Here is a 24,185-nt window from a genome sequence, read left to right on the forward strand (position 1 = left end):
TATGTAATAATAGAGTAACATGTAAATTACCATCACTCCGCTACGCCCACAATTGGGCGGCGGGAGGCTGGGGGGCGGGACTCGGGGTGGCCTATCCGGCCATTGAGAGGCACGGATCCGCTGCCACTGAGGGGGGCTACCCTGTTGTTGAGAGGCGCAGGGGGCGGGACTCCCGCCCCCTGTGCCTCTCAACGGCCAGATCCGCAGCCACTGAGGGGGCCTGTCGCGGACACCCAGCTGCGCCTCTCAACGGCAGGGTAGCCCCCCTCAGTGGCCGCGGACCATCAAAAGTGGGGGAGCTGGGTGCCTGTCTGCTCCGGCACCAGCGGACAGGCACCCAGCTCCACCGTGAAAAGCGAAAGCGTGTAGGGGACCCTACACGTGCATGATTCAATCATGCACTGGGCCTCTAGTTACCACATAAGCTCCATGCGGGGTGAGACTGTCTTTTTGTCCTTTTTTTGTTGGAGCGAGTGTAGTGTTCACTATTAGCTTCTCAGTAAATATTGGATGGATGGAAGGAAGGATGAATGGAAGTAGGAAGGGAGGGAGGGAGGTGTGGAGGGAGGGAAGGGGGGACAGATGGACTGAGCTAACCCACACATGCCGCGTGGCCAGGAGTAAAGATTCCTTTCACAAGAGGAGACAGAATGGGGCATTGGATCTCGCGGGGCTGCGTGCTCCCGTGGGAAAAGGCTGGCCGGCGTTTGGAGTAGGATTCCACGTCCCTTCCCGGAAAGGCTCCTAGGACTGGGGAAGCCATCTTCCCTCTTACCATAAGCCACTTGGATGGGAGCGTTCATCTCAAAAACCATGGAGAGAGGGCGTTCCTGTCCATCCCAGGGAGCACCGCGCTGCCCGCCTCGCAGTGAGGATGAGGCGTTTAGAGCTGCAGGCGCCGAGGCAGGATGCTCCCCGGCAGCCCTGCTCGTGGCTGGGGGGCCGCTGCGCTGATATCTGTAACAGGCGCCAAGGGCGTCTGTCGTCTTCGCACTATGAATATTACCTAATTACTTCAGCCTCTGACTCCAGGCAGGTGTGGCAGTGTGATCTTCCAGGCCGCCTTAGCCCCCCTCCTACGGCTTCAGCTTTCCTTTGCTCCAGAAGAATCTTCCTTAGCATTGGCTTGGTGTGGGCGCCGTGGTGCTCCCGGGCAGCAGTCTGGAAATGAACCAAGGCCACCAGCACTCTTTCCCACGGTGACTCACTTCCCGTCTCGCTAACTAGGGGGCACGAGGCCCGAGGTGTGGGTGCGTCTCCTGGGAATCACAGGAGGAGCCCCGCGGGAGACGAGTCTGTCTTCCCCCCTCTCCCGCTCACTCCACAGACACTCGCTGGTCCAGGTTGTTTTCCTTCAGGGACAGTCACTTGGACAGAACCCGGGCCTTCTCCTGTCACAAGAAAGTCTCACCCTGGCCAGCGGCTGGTTTGAGCATCGTCCCATACACTGAAAGGTTGCAGATTCGATCCCTGTCAGGGCGCATACGGGAGGCAGCTGATCCATGTTTCTCTCTCACATCGATGTTTCTCTCTCTCTCTCTCTTCCTCTCCCTCTGAAAATCAGTAAACATATCCTCGGGTGAGGATAAAAAAAAAAAAAGAAAGAAAGAAACTGTCTCACCTCATCAGCCCTGACCCCTAGATGTGGCACCTGCCCCCCAATGGCCACGTGGCCTGAGGCCTGAGATTCAAAGACCATCTGTAAATTGGAAGCCCGCATCGAGTCCTCCCAAGTCATCCTTTCTTCTCAGCACAGCTAGTGGTTGTCATGGTTGCCACATCACTCACGGGCCCTCTCCGGGCTGGTCGTGTGATTCCGAAGCACTGGCTGGACCAGAATGAGTGTCTTGGCTGTTTTGTTTAACATCTATGCCTGTGTTCCGGAAGCGCTGTCTGTATGTCTGACACTAAGTGCTAACAGGGGTTCTTTATCAAGTGCCTGCAATATCCTTCCCCTGAGCTGGCACCTGCAGAGGCTTCCCGGGAGAGAGAGGAAGAGAGACCCTTCTCAGAGAAGAGAGCGGTAGCCACTGAGAGCTGGGCACTCCAGCCAGCCAGAGCCCAGGCTCCTCGGAGCACAGGGACCCTGATTCCGGAGGGTGAGTGGCCGGTCCCGCCCAGGTGCTGCACATGTGAGTCCACACAAGGGGCGCTGCCTGCGCATAGCCTGGTCTGTCCATGCAGTGGCAGCCTCCCCCCACTCCTCCCCACCCCCCATTTTCCTCTGGGTCCTCTTCACCAAGCCCAAGCGGAGCCGCTTGACGCCAGTTCCCAGGTGAGGGAGACCCTGGAGCTATATACACCATTGAGGGCATCCTTACCACATGGCCATTGGGGGGCAGGTGCCACATCTAGGCGTCAGACCCCGGCGGGAATCCCAACAATCAGGCTCATCCTGCGGCCTCCCTGAGCCAGAACTGATAACCGAGGCAGGTGCCAAAGCTTATTAGTCGAATGTCAGGCAAGACCCAGGACGCTCTTTTTAAATGTATTAGGTAGCAGGCCTCAGTGATACCTAACTCTAAGAGAAAAATTATTTTAGAGCCAAATAAGAAACAGACGAGGGCACCCTGGCCTCTGTCTCATAATCACCTAGCGTCAGTGGTTTAGTGAAGCCTGGCCACCCCGTCCGTGCGGGTCACTGGTGATCTCTCGCCATGGCCATGGGGATTGCTGACAGACAGCTCCCGGGGCCGTCGATCTGGGGTGGGGTGTAGGTGACAGTCTCGAGTTCCCGAGGGCCGCTGTGGGCCCTAAGTGTCCCAGGTGTTTCTTCAGGAGAAACGGGCCATAACATCATCTCCGTGGTGGGAAATGGGAGACTCAGCTAGAGGAAACCCAGCTCCGGTGCAGGGCGCCGGCATGTGCCCGCCCGGCCTGCACCGGTCTCTGGCACAGACTCTCGGTAGCTCAGACTACCTCAAGGCAGTGGGAAGCCTTGGCAGTTAAAAGGCATCACGTGGCGAGGATGCTGTGTTCAGTGAGAGAGGGAGACGTCTACTTGGCCCTTTGGGCAGGAAATCACAGCACCTTCAAGTGGAAGGAGGGAAGGGCCCTCGGGTACCTGGGACCCAGCCCTCCACCCAGGGTTCCAGAGGCAGCTGTCGTCAGGTGGAGCCGGGAAGACGCATCATTCTGAACTTTGCCACCTCCCTTAGCGCCAAGCTGAACAATGCGTTTTCCTGCACAGGACACGGACACCTCCCCTGGCCATTGGCTCGCAGAGGAAGAGGGAGATGGCGTAGGAAAGGAGACTTTTAAGGAGGTGGGAGAGGTCAGGAATAGTGTCATGTGGGAGAGTCAGCCACGTGTCCACCTCTGCCTACCCACACAGGCTGCTGCTGTGGGATTGAGCGTGTGGCTCTGTTACGTGCACAGCAGACACGGTGCACAGTGCCCTGACGGGATAAGGAAGTTTTCGGACTTGCTGTCTTCCATGGCAGTTGCTACACAGAGCTCGAATACCCAGTCCTTGGCTGGGAAGCAGAATTGCACACCAGGGCTTGTTCCTGGAATGGAGCGGGTGCCGTTGGTGGTGTGGAGGAAACTCCACAAGTGAAGTAGAAAATGTTCTTCCTCCAGAGAAGGGAAATCGCAGCTGTCCATCTCCTGTGTCTCCTTCACTTTCACATAGAACACTGCCCTTCTGACACTTCTGGTCACCACATGTGACCAGCAATTCTCTGCGACACCAGCTGGGGGTCCTACAGTTCATCTCAGTTCTGACCCCGTCTACCTGGAGATAGTGTCAGATCCCACAAGGTTCTGTGTAAGGTTGAGGCCTCAGTCCCACAAGACTCCTCCCACCCACGTCAGATGCCAATCACAAGTAACAGATCCCCAGGTTACCCACAACTTCTGTCTCACTTGGGTAATGTTAATGTAAAAAAACAAACATTGAAACCTGTAAAGAATTTTTGTGAGTTTATTTGAGCCAAACTGTCGACATATGCCGGGAAGGAGAACCTCAACGAATTGAGATAATGCTCCAGAGAATGGCGGGTTACATTTGTATTGATACATTGCCATCAAAGGAGGGACATAGGTGGGTTACATAAAATTCATTGGTGATAGATGAAGGAGGTGGGATAAAGTAAAGCGGTGGGAAACCCCTGGGATTGGATAAAAAGTAAAATGATGGACACATACTTAGGTGGGTGCAGGAACAATTAACATGATAATGAAGGAATCTGTGGTATCTGTCCTGGCGCCCACCACATTTGGTTGTGCCCCAGGGACTCCAGAAAAAGGGAAGTTACAAGTTACCCAGGCATTTCAAGGGTATGTTATCATAGATGCAAAAAGACAGATGGGCTCAGTTAAGGTAAAGGTTGACCTTGTCAGTGAAGATACCGACCTAGGACGTAACTGCCCACCATAACTGCGTTTAGTTAAAGTTTAATTTCAGACCATCCTTTGTGGTTCCTTTAGGTCTCTGAGTTTGCAAGACTGCCATGCAGGCCTCCCCTGAGCTTGTCAGGTCAGCATGTGGCCCCTTTCGTCCACAGTACACATCAGAGGTTCCCACAAGACCCTCTTTGGGTTCCATTAATTTGTTAGAGTGGCTCACAGAACTCAGGGAAACCCAGTCACCAGTTCATTAAAGGATATGATAAAGGAAACAGATGAACAGCCAGATTGGAAGCTCCCTGAACCCCATACTTTTGGGATTATTATGGAGGCTTTGTCACATAGGCATATCAATTATTACCTATTTCCAGAGCCCCTGCCATCTCTGGAAAAGGAGGGAGGGGCTGAAAATTTCCAGTTTCAGTGACCAGCCTTAACCCAGAAGGTATCCAAGCCCCCGCAGTCAGCTCCATGGAACAAAAGATGCTCCTAGTGCTCTGATCACTGGGAATTCACAAGGGATTTGGGAGCCCTGTGTCAGGGACTGGGGACAAAGACCAAATATTAGATTAAGAGAAGGCATGCAAATAGCCGACAGGTACATGGAAAGAAGGTACGCAGCATCATTAATCATCAGGAAATGCAAATCAAAACGACAATGAGCTATCACCTCAGGCCTGTTTGAATGGCCATCATCAGAAAGACAAGAAATAGCCCTAGCTGGTTTGGCTCCGTGGATAGAGTGGTTTCCAGTTCAATTCCAGTCAAGGGCACATTCCTGGATTGCCGGCCCAATCCCCAGGAGGGGGTGTGCCAGAGGCAGCCGATCAATGATTCTCTCTCATTATTAATGTTTCTCTCTCTCCCTCTCCCTTCCTCTCTGAAATCAATAAAAATAAAAAACACAAGAAATAACAAGTACTGGCAAGGATGCAGGTGGCAATGCAAATTGATGCAGCCTCTGTGGAAAACAGTATGGAGGTTCCTCAAAAAAGTAAAAGTAGAACTACCATATGATCCAGTACTCCCACTTCTGGGTACTTATTAGAAGGAAACGAAAATCCCGACAATGAAAGATATCTGCACTCCAGTGTTCACTGCAGAATTAGTCAAAATTAGCAAGACATGGAAACAACCTAAGTGTCCATGGATGGATGGAAGGATAAAGAAATTGTGGCATATGTACAGTAGCCTATTATTCAGCCATGAAAAAAGAATGAAATCGTGCGACCACACGGATGGACCAGAGGGTATTGTGCTAAGTGAAGTAAGTTAGACAGAGAAAGATCCATACTATAAGAGTTCTCTTATATGTGGAATCTAACAACAAACACGTTTATAGATACAGAACTGGTTGGCGGGGGTTGAGTGATGGGTGCATTTCTCCCATGGGCTGTAATCTCCAGAAGGTCAAGAGCCATGTCAACTTGTGTTCACCTTTGTGGCTAGTTCCTGGGCAGGGTCCTGGCGTATAGTAGGTGCTCACTAACTGTTTAACAATAGCTACTCCTTACACTTCCTACACGGCGGCCAGCAGTTGCTTGGGCATGTCACGCATTTATCCAAGACCACGTAGCTGGCACTTCCAGAACTGAAGTAGTCTGACTCCCGAGTGATTACGAGGATGAATGACCCCCTTGAATCTCGGTCTCTAAAACAGATGTGAGCAGACGTGATGATGGAGCCAGCAGCCCCACTGAATTGCAGTGAAGACTTGATGACACAATTGGTGAAATGCGCTAACTCAGCCCGGAGCCAGGCTTGGACTTGGTACTATTGCTGTGTCAGCGCAGACTGGCACCGAGGGAAGGCCTGGGGCGTGGTCAGCCTGTAGGCTGCCTGTATTTCCAGCCTCCCTGCAAGAGCTTGAGGGACCTGGAACTTAGTTGGCATTTCTGATGGGGGAGGATGGTGATTGGGCCGCAGCCGGTGTTGGAGGAGGGCCTTGGAGGAGGTGAGCGCTGGAAATTGCAGACCCTGCACTGTCCTCTGTCACTGAGAACAGAGAAGCTGGGAAGACCCAGAGGGGGAGTGGGAAGGAAGCTTTTTTCGCCAAGGGTTGTTAACCCGCAGAAGAAGCCATGGACCTGGGGCTACAATAGGTGCATAGCCCTTGGTGGGGCTGTTTTCATCCTTTAAGCACTTTGACTAACCCTCCTGACATCTTTATTCCCACCTGCAGGTAGGAAGGCAGATGTGGGGGGTGTCTGAGGCTGGAATGCACATGACCCTCCGGTGTGGGATGTGACAGATGGGGTCCCCGCTCTGAACCCTCCTCCCCACTGTGTCCTTGGCCAGCCTGGGACCCCAGTGTTCTCACTCATCTTGAGTGGGGAGAGAAATTGAAGGCGCCTCCTGGATCACCTGAGAGGAACCCCCGGCCCGGTCCACGGGTGTCCTGGGCAGCTGGCAGCTCCAGCCAGATCCTGTTGGGAGCTGAAACTCCCCGGATGCTGGAGCGGGTCCCGCTGCGATCCCCTCCCTCTGGATCTGGCACCTGGCCCTGCACAGTCCCTCTCAGGAGACCTCGGGCAGGAGGGGAGGGAGGGGACCAGATTCCAGGTTTGCAGTTCTGCGTGGCCGGCTGGAGGATTTCGTGTTCACGGAGCCCTCTTTATACGGCCCTGCAAAAGGGACGTCCTTCCCGGAGGCCATTTCTTTGGAAGCTTCCCCTCACCGGCTCCATATCCAAGGGTTCGAGCTGAGCTGGGGCGAGAAAGGAAACACGGGCATTTGAGCTGTGGGAGGGGCTGAGCGCTGTTCCATTGGAATGGCCCTCTGCCTGAGAAGGGACAGTGCCCGGTCCCCTCCCCTGGCTCAGGCCAGGCTGGCCGGACAACACCCTCGGGGTGTATGATCTCACACCCCACCCCACCCCCAGTTCCATTCTGCTGACAAGCTTGGTGGAATAGTGGCACCGCGTGGCTGGGTTTGAGCTGTGCTATCTGTCTCTCGGACTCTGACCAATAATTGGCCTGTTGCCTCAGGAGAGAAAAGGAGGAGGCAGGGTGCCTGGGAGGACCTTCAACTCAATAGTTTAAGGCACTTGGAAATTACACCGACGTCACACCACGGATCACAGTGGGGTATCTAACACCCCAAACGAAGAGGGGTGGGGTGGGGTGGGGTGGGCACCTCCCATGCACTTGCGGAGCCGCTGAGAAAACACCCTTGACGTTGCTTTAGAGCCAGAGGACCATGGGCTCTGCTAGAAGCCTCTTCACCATTTAGGAAAGTCTAGGATCACAGTCAAAGGTGGTGCAGAGTGAAGGCAGACCTTCTCAGGGCTGGCGTGGGCCTCGTCCGAGGGCTGTGGGAAGCAGGCAGACACCAGCGGGAATGGAAGCAGCCCGGGGAGGGGAGGCTGGTGCAGGGAGCACCTCGCAGGGGGAGGGGAGGGCGTGTGTTTAGAGAGGCTGCCAGGTGTGCTGGGGACAGAGGTCAGTGCTGAGGACACACGTTTCAGGCAAAGGTGTGGCCTCCCTGTGCCTTCGAGGCCTGGGATCAGCAAACCCAAGACTCACCACCACCGTTCGTACGGCTGTAAGCTGGGAATGGCTTTTATGTTTTAAACGGTTGAAAGATCACAGGCAGTGGAAGACTTAATAACACGTGACCGGGATGTGAAATTGACATGCAGCGTCCACGGGAGAAGTTTGATTGGCGCACAGCCTCACTCATCCCCATGCATGTCGCCTGGGCTGCTTTGTGCTTCGAAGGCACAGTTGCATATTTGTGACAGAGACTGTTTGGCCCGAAAAATGAAAATATTTACTAACCGGCTCTTGACAGAACAACTTGGCCAGGCCAGCTCTGAGTCCTCCCGGTGCTCTGCAAATGCCTCCTCCACGTCTGGCCGCACGGCTCCTCCCCCTCAGCGAGGTGGTGGGGGGAGACTGACAGCAGGAGGGAAATTTCTGTTCCACCTGCCCGCCCTGCAGATCTGGATGCCACTCCCCCACCTGCAGACCCCCACCCGCAGCTCGGAAGTGATCTGTGTGGCCAGTGGGGAACTGAATTCCTGCCCTGGTAGGTGGTCCTGGCAGAGGGAGAACAGACCTGCCTTCTTCGTGGGCTCAGCGCAGTACTTCCTGGTACATTGAGATGGTGGAGTTTTGTCTCTTCATTCAAAGAAGGGATACCAGGCTCCATTCGCTGACCAGGAAGCATCTGCATGACTTACGGAGCAGAGAACCCAGCTGCGATGCTGTAACGCAGCATCCCCCTTTACATCAGATTGTGCGTCTGCTTTGCCACGGGCCACGGGTCGGAAGAGATACCTGCGCGCCGACTCCCCAGCTAGCTAACAATACTCATCTCTGGGCGCTGGAATTTGGGGTGATTTTTTTAAAAAAAAAACTTTCTTCTTACTTTTTTTGTACTACTTGGGTTTCTTTTTAAAAACATTACCATGATCATCTTAATAGCAAAGAGAACCCAGCTATTTTAATTTTAAGGAATAAATAACACTGTTATTTTGCACAGAACTGCAAACCTGGAATCTGGTCCCCTCCCTCCCCTCCTCACCCTGCTTTGTGTGGGTGATGGAATTATTTAGGTGGTGATGATGTAACCATTAGAGAGACGCGCAGCCCATGCAGCCCACTGCTGATCAGAATAAGGGGGTGAATGGGAATCTGGCAGGAGCTGAGAGGAGGTGCCGAAGTCAGGGAGTCTGACATGGTCGTCACTGCATGGAACCGGAGCTCCCAGCGTGTAAATCTTGGTTCGTTATTGGCATGTGGAAGGACGGGGTGCGGGTCTCCTGACTTTCCCCTGCTCTGCCTTCCGGAGAAACTTAAGGCTGGGGTGTTTTAACTAACGGTGTGTCAGTGCCACCTAGTGTCCACGCTGTCACTCAGCCTCGTCTCTGTGGAGCCTCCGTTCACACTCTTTGTTTGATGTCCCTGCTCTGGTGGCATTTGTGTGGCAGGCGGCGCGATGCCCCCAGGGCTCTCTGGGGCAGTGGGGATGCCTCATTAATTTATCCTTCCTCCTGTCGCAGCCACAAAGCAGAGCCCTCGGCTGCAGGGCGATTTGGCAGTTGAAGAGCGAGCGGATGCCGCCCTGTCAGAACCGATGTCCTCTTTTCTCGGGCGGCCAGCGCCTTACAGCAGGGCCCGTGCCTCCGGGGGGACGGGGACGCCGTCCTGCTCCCCGGGGCGGCCTGGGGCTCGGAGTTCTTGGGAAAGCTGGCTATGGTGGGCTCCTGGGAGACACCACAGCCACGCCATGGTCCCCTGGCTTACCTCCTCCCCTCAACCACCTCTCCCCTGCCCCCAGTGCCGTCCTCGCTCTAACCGTTCACTCTAGAACCGCAGTTCTTCATCCCCCCTCCCTGGCCTCCAGCAGTGAGCAGCCGGCAGCACCTGCTCCCCGGCCCCCTCCTCACTCCAGGCCCCCCAGGTTCCGGCTCAGCTGGAGCTCGAGGGATCTCTGCAGAGGGCAAACCCGCCTGTGTCCTTCTCGGCTCCGGTCTTTCCCGTGGCTTCCGGGTGCCCTTAGGATGAAGGCCGGACGTGTCAGCTGGGCCTCTGCAGCTCCCACTGAGCTGCACGGTTTCCTCCCGCCTCTCTCTCTGAGCCTTGGCCCGGGCCTGGCTTCCCTCAGCCCCTCAGGCCCCTCCCTCCCGCGGTCCCTGGGCCTGCCCTCCTCTCTCCCCCTGCCTCTGCTCCCAGGGTGCCTTCTGCAGTCTTCCCAGGCCCACAGCTGGGTCCACGCCTTCTATGCTGTGCTTGGACAGTACTGAGTGCCTCTCTCCCCCCGCCCTCCCATCCAAGCAGTAACATCAGCCCCACATGTGGGATCCTTTGGTGAACCCCCATCTCCCCATTTAGACCCCTGGTTCTCAGCCGGGGGCAATTGCCTCCACCCTCACCCCCACCCCCGGGGACATTTGGCATTATTGGGGCATTATTGATTGTTATAATTTGGGGGGGAGGTGCTAATGGCATCTAATGAGTGGAGGCCAAGGATGCTGCTAAACACCCTACAATGTCAGCCCCCCGAGAGCAAACAGTGGTCTGGCCCAAAATATCAATAGTATCAAGGTGAGAAACCCAGCCCAGACTCTGAGCCCAGTGGCGGCAAGAACCCCAGCCCCTGGGAAAGCGCACACTTGGAACTAAAATGTCGCTGTCAAAGGCTGACTTGATAGCTCAGCGCTTTCGCAGGTGGATGTAGAACCCATGTCCCTTCAAACCTGCCGCCACAGGGAAGAGGAAGGAGGGTGGGCCTGCCTTTCCTATGCCCATGTCGGGGAATTATTCCATGAGGTCCTGCTGGGCCAGCCCTTGTGTGTGTGTGTGTGTGTGTGTGTGTGCGTGTGTGTGTGTATGTGTGTATGTGTGTGTGTATGCGCGCGCGCGCACCTTTGCTTTAAACTTACTTAACGTCTCATTTTAAATTTATTCCTTCTGATCTGTTTACAGTGGTGTTTGAGCTACAATTTTAATTTGTTGGGGTACCCCACAGGTCCAATGGCCTGGTTTCTACAAAAAAGTCATCAAGGGAAAAAGGTCAAATGACTACGCTAGATTAAAAGGGGCTAAAGCTGCCCTGGCCAGTGGCTCAGGGGGTCGAAGCATCGTCCCATACACCGGAAGGTCGTGGGTTTAACTCCTGGTCAGAGCATATACCTAAGTTGTAGATTCAGTCCAGGCAACCTATCAATGTTTCTCTCTCACATAGATGTTTCTCTCTCTCTCTCTCTCTCCCTTTCTCTCTCTAAATAATCAATGAAAATGTCCTCAGGTGAGGGTAAAACAATAAATAAATAAATACAATTTTTAAAAAGAGACTAAAGCCTTATATAATGAAACTAGAGGCCCAGTGCACAAAATTCATGCACGGAGGTGAGGAGGGTGTCCCTCAGCCCAGCCTACACCCTCTCTAATCTGGGACCCCTCTCACAATCCAGGACTGCTGACTCGCAACTGCTCGCCGGCCTGCCTGCCTGCCTTCCTGATTGCCCCTAACCACTTCTGCCTGCCAGCCTGATCACCCCCTAACCACTCCCCTGCCAACCTGATTGATGCCTAACTGCTCCCCTGCCAGCCTGTTTGCCCCTAACTGCCCTCCCCTGCCAGCCTGGTCACCCCTAACTGTCCTCCCCTGCAGGCATGGTCACCCCTAACTGCCCTTCCCTGCAGGCCCGGTCGCCCCCAACTTCCCTCCTCTGCCGGCCTGGTCACCCCTAATTGTTCTCCCCTGTAGGCTTGATCGCCCCCAACTGTACTCCCTTGCAGGTCTGGTTCCCCCCAAATGCTCTCTCCTCCTGGCCTGATTTCCCACAACTGCCCTCCCTTGCAGGCCTGATTGCCCACAACTACCCTCCCTTGCAGGCCTGGTCCCTCCCAACTGCCCTCCCCTGCTGGCCATCTTGTGGCGGCCATCTGTGTCCACATGGGGGCAGCCATCTTTGACCACATGGAGCCAGCCATCTTGTGTGTTGGAGTGATGGTCAATTTGCATATTGTTCTTTTATTAGATAGGATGCAACCCTGGTAAGGGGGGACATGGCTATAAACAATCTTTTGGAGACAATTGGGGAAATTTGAATATGGACTGTGCATCAGGTAGTACTTTTGAATTAATGTTTATTTTCTTAGGCATGATCACGGTTTTAGGGTTTTTGTCTTCGTTCGGGTTCTGTAACAAACTCCTGTAGGCTGGGTGGCTTACAAACAACAGAAGTTTGTTTCTTGGGTCCTGGAGGCTGGCAAGTCCAAGATCAGGCCCCGCAGGTGCCCTGTCTGGTGAGAGCCCACCTCCTGGTGCACAGTGCTGCGTCCTCACTGTGTCCTCCCGAGAAAGGCAGGGAGCTCTCTGGGACCTCTTTTATAAGGACACTAATCCCACTCATGAGGCCTCCACCCTCATGACCTAATCGATTTCCAAAGCCCCACCTCCAAATGCCATCACATTTGGGATTAGGTTTCAACATGAATTTGGGGCACAAAACCTTCGGTCTCTTGCAGTCAGACGGGAGAATGTCCTTAGTCTTAGCAGGGTCAGGGCGGGCTATGGAGGAGTGAAGTGTCAGGGAATCTGCAACTTGCTTATGCTGCCTTCATAGGAAAACAGTTGTATGTGTGATTGTGTGTTTGTGTGTGTGTGTGTGTGTGTGTGTGTGTGTGTGATCGTGTGTGTGTGTGATTGGTGTGTGTGTGTGTGATTGTGTGTGTAGAAAGAGGGAGGGAGCCCTAGCTGGTTTGGCTCAGTGGATAGAGCGTCGACCTGCAGACCAAAGGGTCCTGGGTTCAATTCTAGTCAAGGGCACGTTGCAGGCTCCTCCCAGTCCAGGCCCTGGTCAGGGCTCATGCAGAAAGCAACCAATCAATGTGTTTCTCTCACATCCATATTTCTGTCTTTCCCTCTCTCTTCCACTCTCTCTAAAAATAAATCAATGGCAAAATATCCTCGGGTGAGGATTTAAAAATAACAACAATAATTTTTAAAGAAAGAAAGAGGGAGGAGAGAGGTGGCAAAATGTTGAGGGCAGGTTCAGGTGACGGGAGTGGGGTGCCGTGTGTGCTGCTCTGTGGGGTTTTCGGGGCTGGGCTCTGGGACACAGGGCGGGCCAGTGAGGGTGTGGTGTCGCGGGAGCCCACTGAGTTTGCCGTCTGCCTTCAGTCTGCAGCTCCCCGCCCGTCCACATGAAGGTGCAGCCCCTGAACCAGACGGCGCTGCAGGTGTCCTGGAGCCAGCCCGAGACCATCTACCACCCGCCCATCATGAACTACATGGTCTCCTACAGCTGGACCAAGAACGAAGACGAGAAGGAGAAGACCTTCACGAAGGACAGCGACAAAGACTTGGTAAAAGTCGGGGCGCCTGCTGCCCTTGCAGTTAGGAGAGGGACTCCCGCCACATCTCTGCCAGGCACTGCAGGCAGGCCCCCACCTCACGCTGCCGCCAGGCAGCAGCTCCTGGTGTGGACTGTGGCCGAGCCTGCCTGGGCCCCATCCGCCCTCACACTTACCCCCCAACGCCACCCGGAAAAGCTAGTTCCTTTTTTTTTTATAATCGGGCCCTTTAAACTGACTCCTCTGTCTTTCGTTAGTATAGAAACAGAAGCCTGCTGCTCAGGCCTTTTCGTCTGACCGGGTTATTGTGGAGACGAGATGCTGTGTGCATGGGCAACAGACTCTGGCCCTGGAAGCAGTGTGTGAGGACCCGCTGTTACTGCTGCAGCTATTCCTCCTCTTGCTCTTCCTCCTGTCCCCGCCACCATGAGCCGTCCACTGCCCACACTTCCTTTCACGTCGGATCCCCTCACATTCCTGCCGGGAGGATCCCTGGGACCATGTCATTTTTAGCCACTGTTCTCAGTCTCTCAGACACTATGGCATCGGACCTCATCGTGAGCTCCATGCACAATTCCGCAGCTTTCCTTAAAATGGCATACGTGTTTAGTGGCCGACACCCAAAACAGCCCTTCCGAACAGATGTTTGTAGCAGCTCTTCCTCCCCTGTGAAAGCAAACCCTCCAGCGAGCACTAGTCTTCACGTCTCTGCAGAGAAACTCAACGTGACACAGTCGGAGTGGAGCGCCTCTGCTTTCCTTGTTAATCAAAGGGAGGCTTTGGGATAATGAAATCCGTAATCGGGTGTGCACGTGGCAAATGCCGTCGCACAGAGTGGGATTCTTAATGATCGTCACCACCTTTTCTCTCCCAGCAGAGTCCCGGGGGCCCCTTCAATCAGTGACAGAATAAAACGTGGCGTTATTCCTTTAGATGAAGATTCTTTTTCTTCATTCTCATTTATATTTTCAATTTCCCCACTAGACATAGTTAGCTGGGTCCCATTAGGGAACGAGGAGCTTCACGAAATCAGAGAGGAACCTACCGAGAATTCCCTGAGGTTGTGATGTGTTTTGACCTTTCTCTCGTCGCCGCTGGGAGCCCACGAGGGGTTTTCTCTCTGAAGTAAAGATGGCTGCATTAATCAGCAGAGGCTGTGTAGGCGCTTAGGCGGGTCTTGTTCTAAGTGAAAAATAATTAAACACGCAAAGATGAATAGATACTGGCTTGGAGTGAATCCAATAAATCCCTGTGTCGGTGGAGCGGAGACTTTGCCCTGAACAGGAGACGGGGTCAGAGGTTTGGAGAAAGAGGCGTGAATCGGGTTCAGAGAACGAGAGCGATGCAGAGAAAAATATGCTTTGATAGCGGGGTCTTTTTTTCCGAGAATTTCTAGGGGTGGCTAGTTCCTTTTGGGACCCACAAGATGAATTTTCTTAATTCCTCGGGAAGTCAAGTGTGCTGACTTGGCAGCAACAAAACTATTCTCCAACGGATGGTTGCTGTGGTCTGGAAACCTCAGAGGAATAGCTAAGGTCAGTGCGGCCTTTTCCAGGTCACGTGCCTCTTCCCCATCCTCTTACTGACCTGGGGGCGGATGTTACCATTACCTTCTCCAAAAGAGATAAAGGAGGCTCACAGTTCACTAACGGGATGTCACCTGCTGCCCTAACCAGGAGCCGGTTTCTAGGCGCAGCAGCAGGTGTCACTTAATGCTCGGTCAGAGGTTTCGGTGGCTGCCACGGGGTTAAGGCTGCTTTTGATGCTTGGCCCAGAATCCACGTTTCAGTGGCAAGACATTCATCCATTAGGGAAGTCTTTGAAATCAGTTGCTTTTTTTGTTTGTTTCTTCACAAAGCAAGCGCTGCCTGCTTTTCAGGTGCTTTCTCTTTTCTCATTTTTAAAGGCCCTTGGAATAAAGCTCTGAGGAATGGGGACCTGGAGTTGGCAGGTGTCTAATGACTAGGGATTGGCAGACTTTTTCTAGAAAGCCCCAGGTAGTAAAGATTTTAGGGTTTATGGGACATGGGACCTCAGGTTGCTATGGCAACAACTCAACCCTGCCATTGTAGATACCGCAGGTACATGTAAAGGAATGGGTGTGGCTGTGTGCCAATAAAACTTTATTAACAAAAACAGACAGGGGGCCGGATTTGGCCCGTGAGCTGGAGCTGGCCGGCCCTGTGTTAGACCAGGGCCATTCTTTCTGTGGTGTGGTGTGGGCTATGTATGAACAGGTTTCCCTGGCCTGTGTCACCTGGCTTTCACAAGGACCCTGGTGAGGTATCTGTTTCTCTCCCCATTTTACCCGGGAGGGCAGCAGAGGCCAAAGACTGAACACCTGGCCCAGGATCAGCCTGTGAGTGGGTGAAAAGGCCACATCGCACCTTTCCTGACCTTTAGCCAGGTGTCCTTCCTGGCATCTTGCCCCATATTACCCATGGAGGATGTATGACAAGACCTTAACACTGCAAAGACAGACATGCAGAGATCTTGTTGCGGATGTTTAAACTCGGCGTGGCTCTGGAAAGCAGTCCACTTGGTAATTCGAGAGGCCGTCTCGGGTACATAATTGCAGTCTGTAAGGGATATTAGTGATGAAAGGAGTCCAAGACTCGTGAGTATAAAGGGGGCCTAAGACACAGTCCAAGCCTCAGTTAAGCATCGGAGTCCAGGCTGATTTGGTCCCGTCTTATCCTGCAGATTTCGGTGTTGAAAGCAGATTCCCAGGCCAGGTTACCTCTGACCACTCTTTCCTTCCAGAGGGAGCCTTGGGTCCGTGGGAGCATCCTGTCCAGCAGCTGTTGCTGTGGCAGCGCAAACCTGGACGTGGTTCTTAGCATGACTTTAGGTTTGGCTTAGACGGTGGGCGTGTGCTGGCCTCCACACCTGATCACTGCTTTTCTTTCTTCACCTGCAGAAAGCCACCATTAGCCATGTCTCACCTGATAGCCTTTACCTGTTCCGCGTCCAGGCCGTGTGCCGGAACGACATGCGCAGCGACTTCAGCCAGACGATGCTCTTTCAAGGTAAGGCCGGCTGCCCTGAGCCCCGCCCCTGGTGCTTGGTTTTTCCTGCTCGGGTGCGTGGGCGGAAGAACACAAGCCTGGCCTAGGATCTGTGGGGCTTTAAGTCCCACCTTTTAGAGCTTCATAGGCCCGAAGAGGGAAGAAGAGCAAAGTGGTGATTTTTACTATCCTTGCGTATCTGGCTGTGTCAGGTCACAGAATCCCTCTTGGATCTAGCGTGACCCTAGGACCAGAGCCCAGACACACACCGCTCACCTTCCAGCTGGCGAGCCACACTCGGGCCCTGCTTGTGGGACCTTTGAGCATCTTGAGAAATAGGTATTTGTTCCTGTGGATTTGGGGGACTGGCAGAAGGTTCTAGGGTGAGGCAAGGGAGGCATTCATCTAGGTGCAAAATTTAAAGGGCTGCAAAAAAACGCGGTAATTAAGACACATGATATTTTAATGGAGTATTTTTTAAAAGCAAAGTCAATTAAAAAAATTCATGAGCAACATATCAGAATTTTATGTTGGACCCTCACACCTCCCACAGGATCCACTCTGACTTACTCGCCCTAACCCAGTTATTTTCAACCCGTGTGCTAGGAGAAATTTTAAAACAACGCAATACCTGAGGAATTAGTCAGGGGCACTGACCTCCTTTTCCTTAGATTGTCAAATAAAAAGATGAAAACAGCCAACACAACCATGGCTGTCCTGTGTGAATGAATCAAAATTATACCTATATTTATTTGTCAGAGTGGTAAAAATATAGTTTTTGGTGGCCTGCAGAATTTTAGCAATTAGCTTGTGTGTGCCAGGAGATGAAAAAGGTGGAAAATCACTGCCCTAACCCCATTCCAGTCCTAGTTCCAATAAAACTTTATTTACAAAACCGGCTGCCAGCCTGTGGGCCATGGTTGAGGACTTGGGCTTAGGCCAGCATGGAGGGACCAGGGCGTGGGCTTCGCTCGGCCAGACCGAGGTCCTCCCCATGAGGCCCTCCTCTCGGGTCCTCAGTTTCAGGGAACCCTCCTACCAGGCCAGTCATCCTTCACTGTTTTGAGTCCTGTATCTGGTGAAGGCTTATCCCTGGAAAATGCCAACACTGAGCATTTTCAGGGGCCCTGGAAAGCCTGTAGGACCGGCTGCAGCATTGGCTGAAGCCTGTGAGAAATGCCCATTCGGGAGCCTCCCAGATCAGTCCCCTCGGCATTTCTGGGGGGGTGGGGTTGGTCTGAGTCCTAACCAGACGTCTGGGTGACTGGCAGGCACACTGAAGGCGGGAGTCCTGGTTGAGAACTGGGGCCCTGGAGGGAGGGCCCCAAGTTTGAGTTCTGGCTGCACTTTGTATTTCTGCAATCCTGAGCATGTTTATTAGCTTTTCTAAGCTTCAGTTTCACAGTCCAACACATGGTTGTGTTAATAGTACCAATCTCACAGCATCCTTACGGAATGCCATGGGCTGATGCCTGTTAAGTAGTTTGCATAGTGTCTCTGGTACCAACTATAAATATCCCCTTATTGTTAGGTTTGACTTAAAGAGTACTAAATGCAAAACCCCGGGTAAGCAGCCCTCCAGCCTAGATGCCCTCCATAGATCCATTCCAGCCCTACAATTTTGCATTTAGTATTTAAATGTTCTTTGCTAAGGTTCGCATTATCTCATCCTTCCGTTTAAACTAATTGAAGTTAGCATGCTGTATTTTTTCACAAATAACTCATGCTTGCATGTCCACCTGGGCTCTGAACACATTGGCCCCTTGCCTATGCTGAGGAGGGAGCTCAGGCCATGGCCATGCCTATGCTGGCCCTGGGGAGAGAGAGCAGGCCGGAGTGGGTACCTGCTGCGGGTGGGGCGGGAACGTTGGACGCATACATCGTGATCGGGTTGCATGCATCTGGATGTGGTCTCTGTGGGCTCCGGCTGGGCACTGGGATCCGCAGAGCTGCCTTTCCTGACTAATAGGCCCCCTGAGCTTGCTGGCTTCTGTGTGGACTTTGAAAAATCAAGTGTTTGTAATCTACACTAGTAAAAGAGAAATATGCAAATTGACCGTACCTCCGCGACACCCACCAGCCATTCAGGAGCGAGTGTGCAAATTAACCCAACAAAAATGGCAGGTTAATTTGCATATGCAGGCTTGGAGTGGCGGGGCAGGACACCTGCTATGAGGGGGAGGGCGGTGGGCAGAGAGAGCTACAGGAGTGGCACTCTGGCTGTGAGCAAAGACTTGCAGGCTCCCAGGAGGTGGCCAGAAGCGAAGACTTGCAGGCTCCCAGGCAGCGGCCAGGAGCGAAGACTTGCAAAGGCTCCTGGGTGGCCAGGAGCAAAGCCAGGGGAAGGAAGGCCTATTCTTGCACGAATCTTTGTGCAACAGGCCTCTAGTGTAATATAATTCCAAAAGGCCTCGTCAGCTATAAGCAATAAGCGTGGAGTATTTAAAATGTCGGCTCACCAGGCTTGTTGAAATGCCTGCTGTCTCGAGTGTCTGTGGACTCCTCTGTTCCGCAGTGGACAGGAGCTCGCTGCCTCTCTGTGCTGTGTTTGTCCCCACATGGGGACGAGGGCCACGGACCCTCACTCTTCCCACAGCGGCTTCGGCATGTGCCCTGCAGCATCCCGGGGAAAGTTCATGAAAACAAGTCTTAGGGGAACCAGCCGGCTCACCTTTCCTGATGGGCCGGGGAGGCGCTGTGGGCGGTAGAGGCCAGTGCACAAAACTAACTCGCAGGACGTAAGCTTTAACAGGGAAAGGGAAAAGCTTAGCGGATTTATGGATGCCTTCTTTGGGTAAACTTTACCTGTGGGTTGGTAAGAATATATTTTTTTACATGAGGAAGCCACATGGAATGTTTTCCTTATCATAGTAAATATACCAACACTTAGGTTCTAAATATGTTACATTTACCCTACTGTGGTCAATATAATAGTAACAATAGCAAGCAGCAGCTATAGAATGAGTCACAGTTAGAGCGTTTGCCCATAAGTTATGTCATCTGACCTCATGGCAGGTGTAAGCAGGTATTATTGTTCAGAAGGGGAATGGTGCTGGGGCAGGTGAGTAACCTGTGAAAAATCACTTGGCTACTACGCCAGGGCTGGATTCCTTTTTCCAAAGCCGATCATTTCTGCACAGCAATGAACCATCCCCAAAGAGTAAGCATCATCTACGTGCCCCAGTCTCCAACAAACACGTAACGTCCTGATTTATTGTTCAAAGCCTCTCTGTAACTCTCCACAGTCATGGAAAATACGGGTTCCTGAGATTCTGTGTGAGCCACGGGCCTGTAGGCAGCCTGCTGCGAAGCCGACAGATTCTCTCTTAAGATGATCCTATATAATAAAAACCTAATATGCTAAGTATTCGGTCGTCCAGTTGGCTGTTCAACCAATCAAAGCGTAATATGCTAATGATATGCTAAGGCCACTCAACTGCTCGCTGTGACATGCACTGACCACCAGGGGGAAGACGCTCCAACCGGTAGGTTAGCTTGCTGCTGGGGTCTGGCTGATCAGGACTGAGTAAGAGGGGCCGGACACACTCTGTAGCCCTCCTGCGATCCCTCCCTGGCTGGCCAACCTCCCACATCCCTCCCCAGCCACTATTGTGCACTAGCGGGGTCCCTCGGCCTGGCCTGCACCCTCTTGCAATCTGGGACCCCTCAGGGGATGTCGGAGAGCCGGTTTCAGCCCCACGGTGGAATGACCGGTTGCTATGACACACACTGACCACCAGGGGGCAGACATTCAATGCAGGAGCTGACCCCTGGTGGCCAGTGCGCTCCCACAGGGGTAGTGCCGCTCAGCCACAAGCCGAGCTCATGGCTGGCGAGGGCAGCGGCGGTGGCAGAAGTGGAAGCAGGACTAAGCCGTCAATCAGACATCCCCTGAGGGCTCCTGGCCTGCGAGAGGGCACAGGCTGGGCAGAGGGACCCCCACACACACACTTGAGTGCACGAATATCATGCACTGGGCCTCTAGTTTTAAATTAAAAAGTAAAATACACGGCAGCACCAAACATCTCCACTTTCAGTCGGAGACAGAGTCCCAGGTCCTGCCGTGCAGCTGAGTTCCGCGGCTCTGTTCACAGGGAAGGAAGAGCTACGTCTGAGGAGAGCTTAGGGACAGTGCCGTGTCAGGGCCCCCGCCCTGAGTTCCCTGAGGCCTGTGGACCGGGTGAAGGGAAAAGGACTGTAGGAATGTCCTGGTCACCACGGCCAGAGCTGTCCCCGCAGGAAATTGTTCAGGATTAATGAGAAGCGGGCTGCTGGTGGAGTGGCTGCGGAGTTGGTCGGCCTCAATCCGAGCCTTTGGGCAGGGCAGGCAAGCAGGTCTCCTGGGAACTTGCGTTCTGTCTTAAAGGGAGGCGCACGTGCAGACCTGTCTGAGGCCCCCGTGCAGCACCACGAGGGGCAGCATAAAGGAAGGTGGGAGGTCGGCTTGGTCCTGGCCAGGCCCGTTGCCTTCTGGGCTGCCTCGGTGACCTGGTGGTGGTGACTTCTCCAGTCTGTTCTCCAGTTGTCCCTTTGCACCTTTCACGTTCGGCTATGCAAAAGGCATGGATGGTTAGGCCAGGGGTTGCAAACTCGGGTGCCCGGGGCCAGGCAGGGCACATGGACAGAGGAGGGCGGGCTGTGGGTGGGAAAGGGGAGGTCCTGGGCCCACTAGCAGGGGTGATGGACACTTAGCTCCGGTTGAATGTTGCTTCGCAGGACGGCGAGCTCAGTTTTGACACATTTTGTGATTTTGCAGGATAAGCCAGATTCAGAATTTGGGATTTTTTTTTTAGATGAAAGCAGCAGTTCAGTGCTTACAAACTTACTGTATACAGAGGCAACAAAGTTAGTTTTTTTTTTAAATAGCTTGCAGGCCAAACAGAAGTCGTGTTGGTCACCTGCCACTTCTGGTTTAGGTAAAAATAACAGCAGGTTCAAATGTTTTTTTATCGTGGTATTTAGCGTGTTTTTTGCTAATTTCTCAGGGCCATGTATGGTATAGGAAGCAGACTTTTAGTATATATAGCCCTATTGGTTTTTTGAGATAAAGACAAAGACACAGTTTGATACGTCCTTTAAAAAAAAAAAGTTACATTGTTTAGCATTATTTACCATAGCGAAAAGGTGGCAATAGCCCCAGCACTCCCCAGTAAAGAATGAGTAAATTAAATGTGGTACACGTACCGTGCAATGTTGTTCAGCCTTAAAAAGGGATGAGGTTCTGACACTTGGAGGCACCGTGAGGACACTGTGCTCAGTGCACTAAGCCAGCCACCAAAAGGCAACCCTGTAGGACTCCCGTTCTGGGAGGCGCTAGAGCAGCCAGACTTCCGGAAACAGAGTGGAATGGGCGTTTCCCGGCTCTGAGGAGGGGGAACGGGGATGTTTCATGGGGGCAGAGTTTCAGGTTTACAAGATGAGAAGTCTGCACAGCAGTGTGGACCCACTTAACGCTACTGAACTGGGCACCCAAAGGGGGTTAAGGTGGTAAGTTTTGTGTTGTGGTAAAGTCATCGTGTTATATTGTTCAATAATAGTCACACACGGGCGAACAGAACTTCAGGAAGGAACGAACACCAGGGAGAGTAATGCGTGGTTCGTATAAAAGAATTTGACCACTTAAAGCAACGACGGGTTTTAAAACTTACGTGGAAATAAAACATGTGACGATACACAAAACGTGAGGTAGGCCAGTGGAGTTTAAAAATTGTATATTTCTTCCATTCTTAGGAGGTATTAAAAGTGCTAATTTAAGGTAAACTATAATAAATTTAGGATGTATATTGTAATCACTGAAAGGATCGTGTAAGAAATTATAAACAAAAAACAAATAGAGAGGAACAATGAAATAATATGATTCCACTTCTATGACGTTCAAAACTAGAATTCTGACCTAGGTCAGAGTGTGGGTGCCTTTGGGAAAGGAGGTGGGTGTTGAGTGGGTGGGGCACAGGCAGACCGGCTGGGGTGCGGGGGCGTGCCTGTACTCAGTGTGGGTGTAGGCACACAGGTGTTTACAGGGGTAAACATTAATTGGACTATACACTTAAGACTTGTACATTTTTCTCTATGTAAGCTTTACCTCAGTAAGTCAGAAATCAGTAACAATTTTAAAATATTTTAAACTAATAGCTTAAGACAAGATTCGGCAAATTATGGCCCACAGGCCAAATGCAGCCCTCTGCGTGTTTTTTAATGACTCAGAGTCTGAGAAGGGTTTGTGGTTCTTAAGTGGTTGGGAGAAAATTTTAAAAAGGAATGATATTTCATTCCATGCAAATTATATGTAATTCACATTTATGTCTGTAAGTAAAGTTGTTTGGAACAAAAAATTCATGGTTTACAATGTAATTTCTTTGTTTCTCAGCTAATACCACTCGAATATTCCAAGGGACCAGAATTGTGAAAACAGGAGTGGTAAGTAGAGAATGTTTTGTAAGTAGTTAATTGTTTTGTCCTGGTTGTTAATTTGCATGCAGTTGAAACTGTCACCACGAGGTGGCAGTATGATGTTGTGAAACTGCTTAATGGGAAAAAGTTAAGACAGAAAATTTTACATTATTCAGTGTTTATAATTCAATCCATTAGGAAAACAAGTTGTGCAGCAGAATTAAAGCAGTAGTATTATACAGTATAATTTTTGTCAAGGTGAAAAATTCTCCAGTTTTTAATTCTTTATTATCTGTAGGTTCATAGGATGTAGAGATTGCACAGGTCTCTCCAAGCCCTTGGTTGGACAGACGCTGGAATTCCCAGAGGTTGTCATTTGCCCAAACTTATGTGGATTTTGAAATTTCCGGAGCCTCAATCAATATCAAAGTTTTCCCATTTCTACTGCAACTAATAATCATAATAGTGATCACATTGTTGATGATAACAATAGCCTAACATTGACTAAGCATTTCCTGGGTTTCAAGCACAGGTTATTTTATTATTTTATTTACTCCTCACAGCCTCCCACAAGATTGGTGTTACCATTATTCCCCTTTTATGGTTCAGGAAACCGAGGCTCAGAGCGCGCGAGGGGTCTTCGCTCAGCCGGGGCTGCCTGACTTCATTGATTGAGTGCCCCATCGTGTGTGGCATCGGGCATTACATTAACCAACTTAAGAACTCAACATTTGCTAACTTGATCCTCTTTAAATTACAAAGTTTTCGAATTAAAACCTCGCGATAAAACGCTAAAATCTAAGGTGTCCTGGCCATATTGCTTTGAACGGATTTCTGGCTGTCAGAACCGACAGTAAGTTCAGAGCTCAGCGGCCCCGGCTGTTTCCTGCGCGCCCGCCCGTAGTTCAGCCCCACCGTTGAGCACCAGGTTAGCACGGCGGGGAGCGTGAGCTGCGGTTTGGACACAAGCTGCCCTTGACATCTCTGTGCCTCAGTTTCCCCCTCTGTAAAACTGGGTGATGACCATCCCGGATAGTGTGGGAAGCCCTGGCACGTTGCTGGCAGCAGTTAAACGGAGCAGTGATTGTTGTTGTGTCCGTGGGCAAAGGTTTTGCCCTGGATGGGCCCAGAGACTCTGAAGGGTGCAGGACGCGGGGTGCGGGCTGTGAAGAGGTCCCAGAGCCTGCAGGGTGGCCCCACCCTGTGGGCGTGGACGGGACACTCCCCTGTCCCTCTACTTCCTCCCTGTCAGATGGCGGGACCAGATCCCTGAGGGCCTTCTGGACCCAAGAGCGGGGTCTTGTCCACAGACGCCGGAGACATAAGAAAGCGAGGCCTCCCGCCGCGTCCAGGGCCACCCAAGAGCAGCTGACCAGCTGGTGTTGCCAACTGACCGCTCATTTGATATTTGTCTTTCAGCCTAATTTAATGCTCCTCCCTTTGGGGCCACTTAGCTCCTCCTGAGCAATAGCAGTGAAAGCTGGGCTTGCTCTGTGTGAGAAGGGACCAAAAACCATCAAAGCAGCGGTGGCCATCCATGGTCACGTGCGTCAGCTTTGGCGCCGAGCTTTGGGAAAGCCCACGGGTAAAATTAAAACCCGTAAAACCCTCTGCAGGTCAGATCCAGGAC

At 52.2% G+C, this 24,185-nt stretch overlaps 1 protein-coding gene across 4 annotated transcripts in view; it reads left to right on the top strand.

Moving 5' to 3' along the window:
- The window catches only part of PTPRG (protein tyrosine phosphatase receptor type G), a 665,484-nt gene that overhangs the window by 557,950 nt on the left and 83,349 nt on the right, over window positions 1–24,185 (top strand). For all 4 annotated transcript variants that reach the window (XM_079794570.1, XM_079794568.1, XM_079794567.1 and 1 more), the window contains exons 9-11: window positions 12,985–13,169; window positions 16,078–16,186; window positions 22,533–22,582. In XM_079794570.1, the coding sequence (XP_079650696.1) occupies window positions 12,985–13,169; window positions 16,078–16,186; window positions 22,533–22,582 (344 nt within the window). The remainder of the gene's footprint in view (window positions 1–12,984; window positions 13,170–16,077; window positions 16,187–22,532; window positions 22,583–24,185) is intronic.

This window comes from Cnephaeus nilssonii (genome assembly GCF_951640355.1).
Source record: "Cnephaeus nilssonii genome assembly, chromosome: 17".
NCBI lineage: Eukaryota > Metazoa > Chordata > Mammalia > Chiroptera > Vespertilionidae > Cnephaeus > Cnephaeus nilssonii.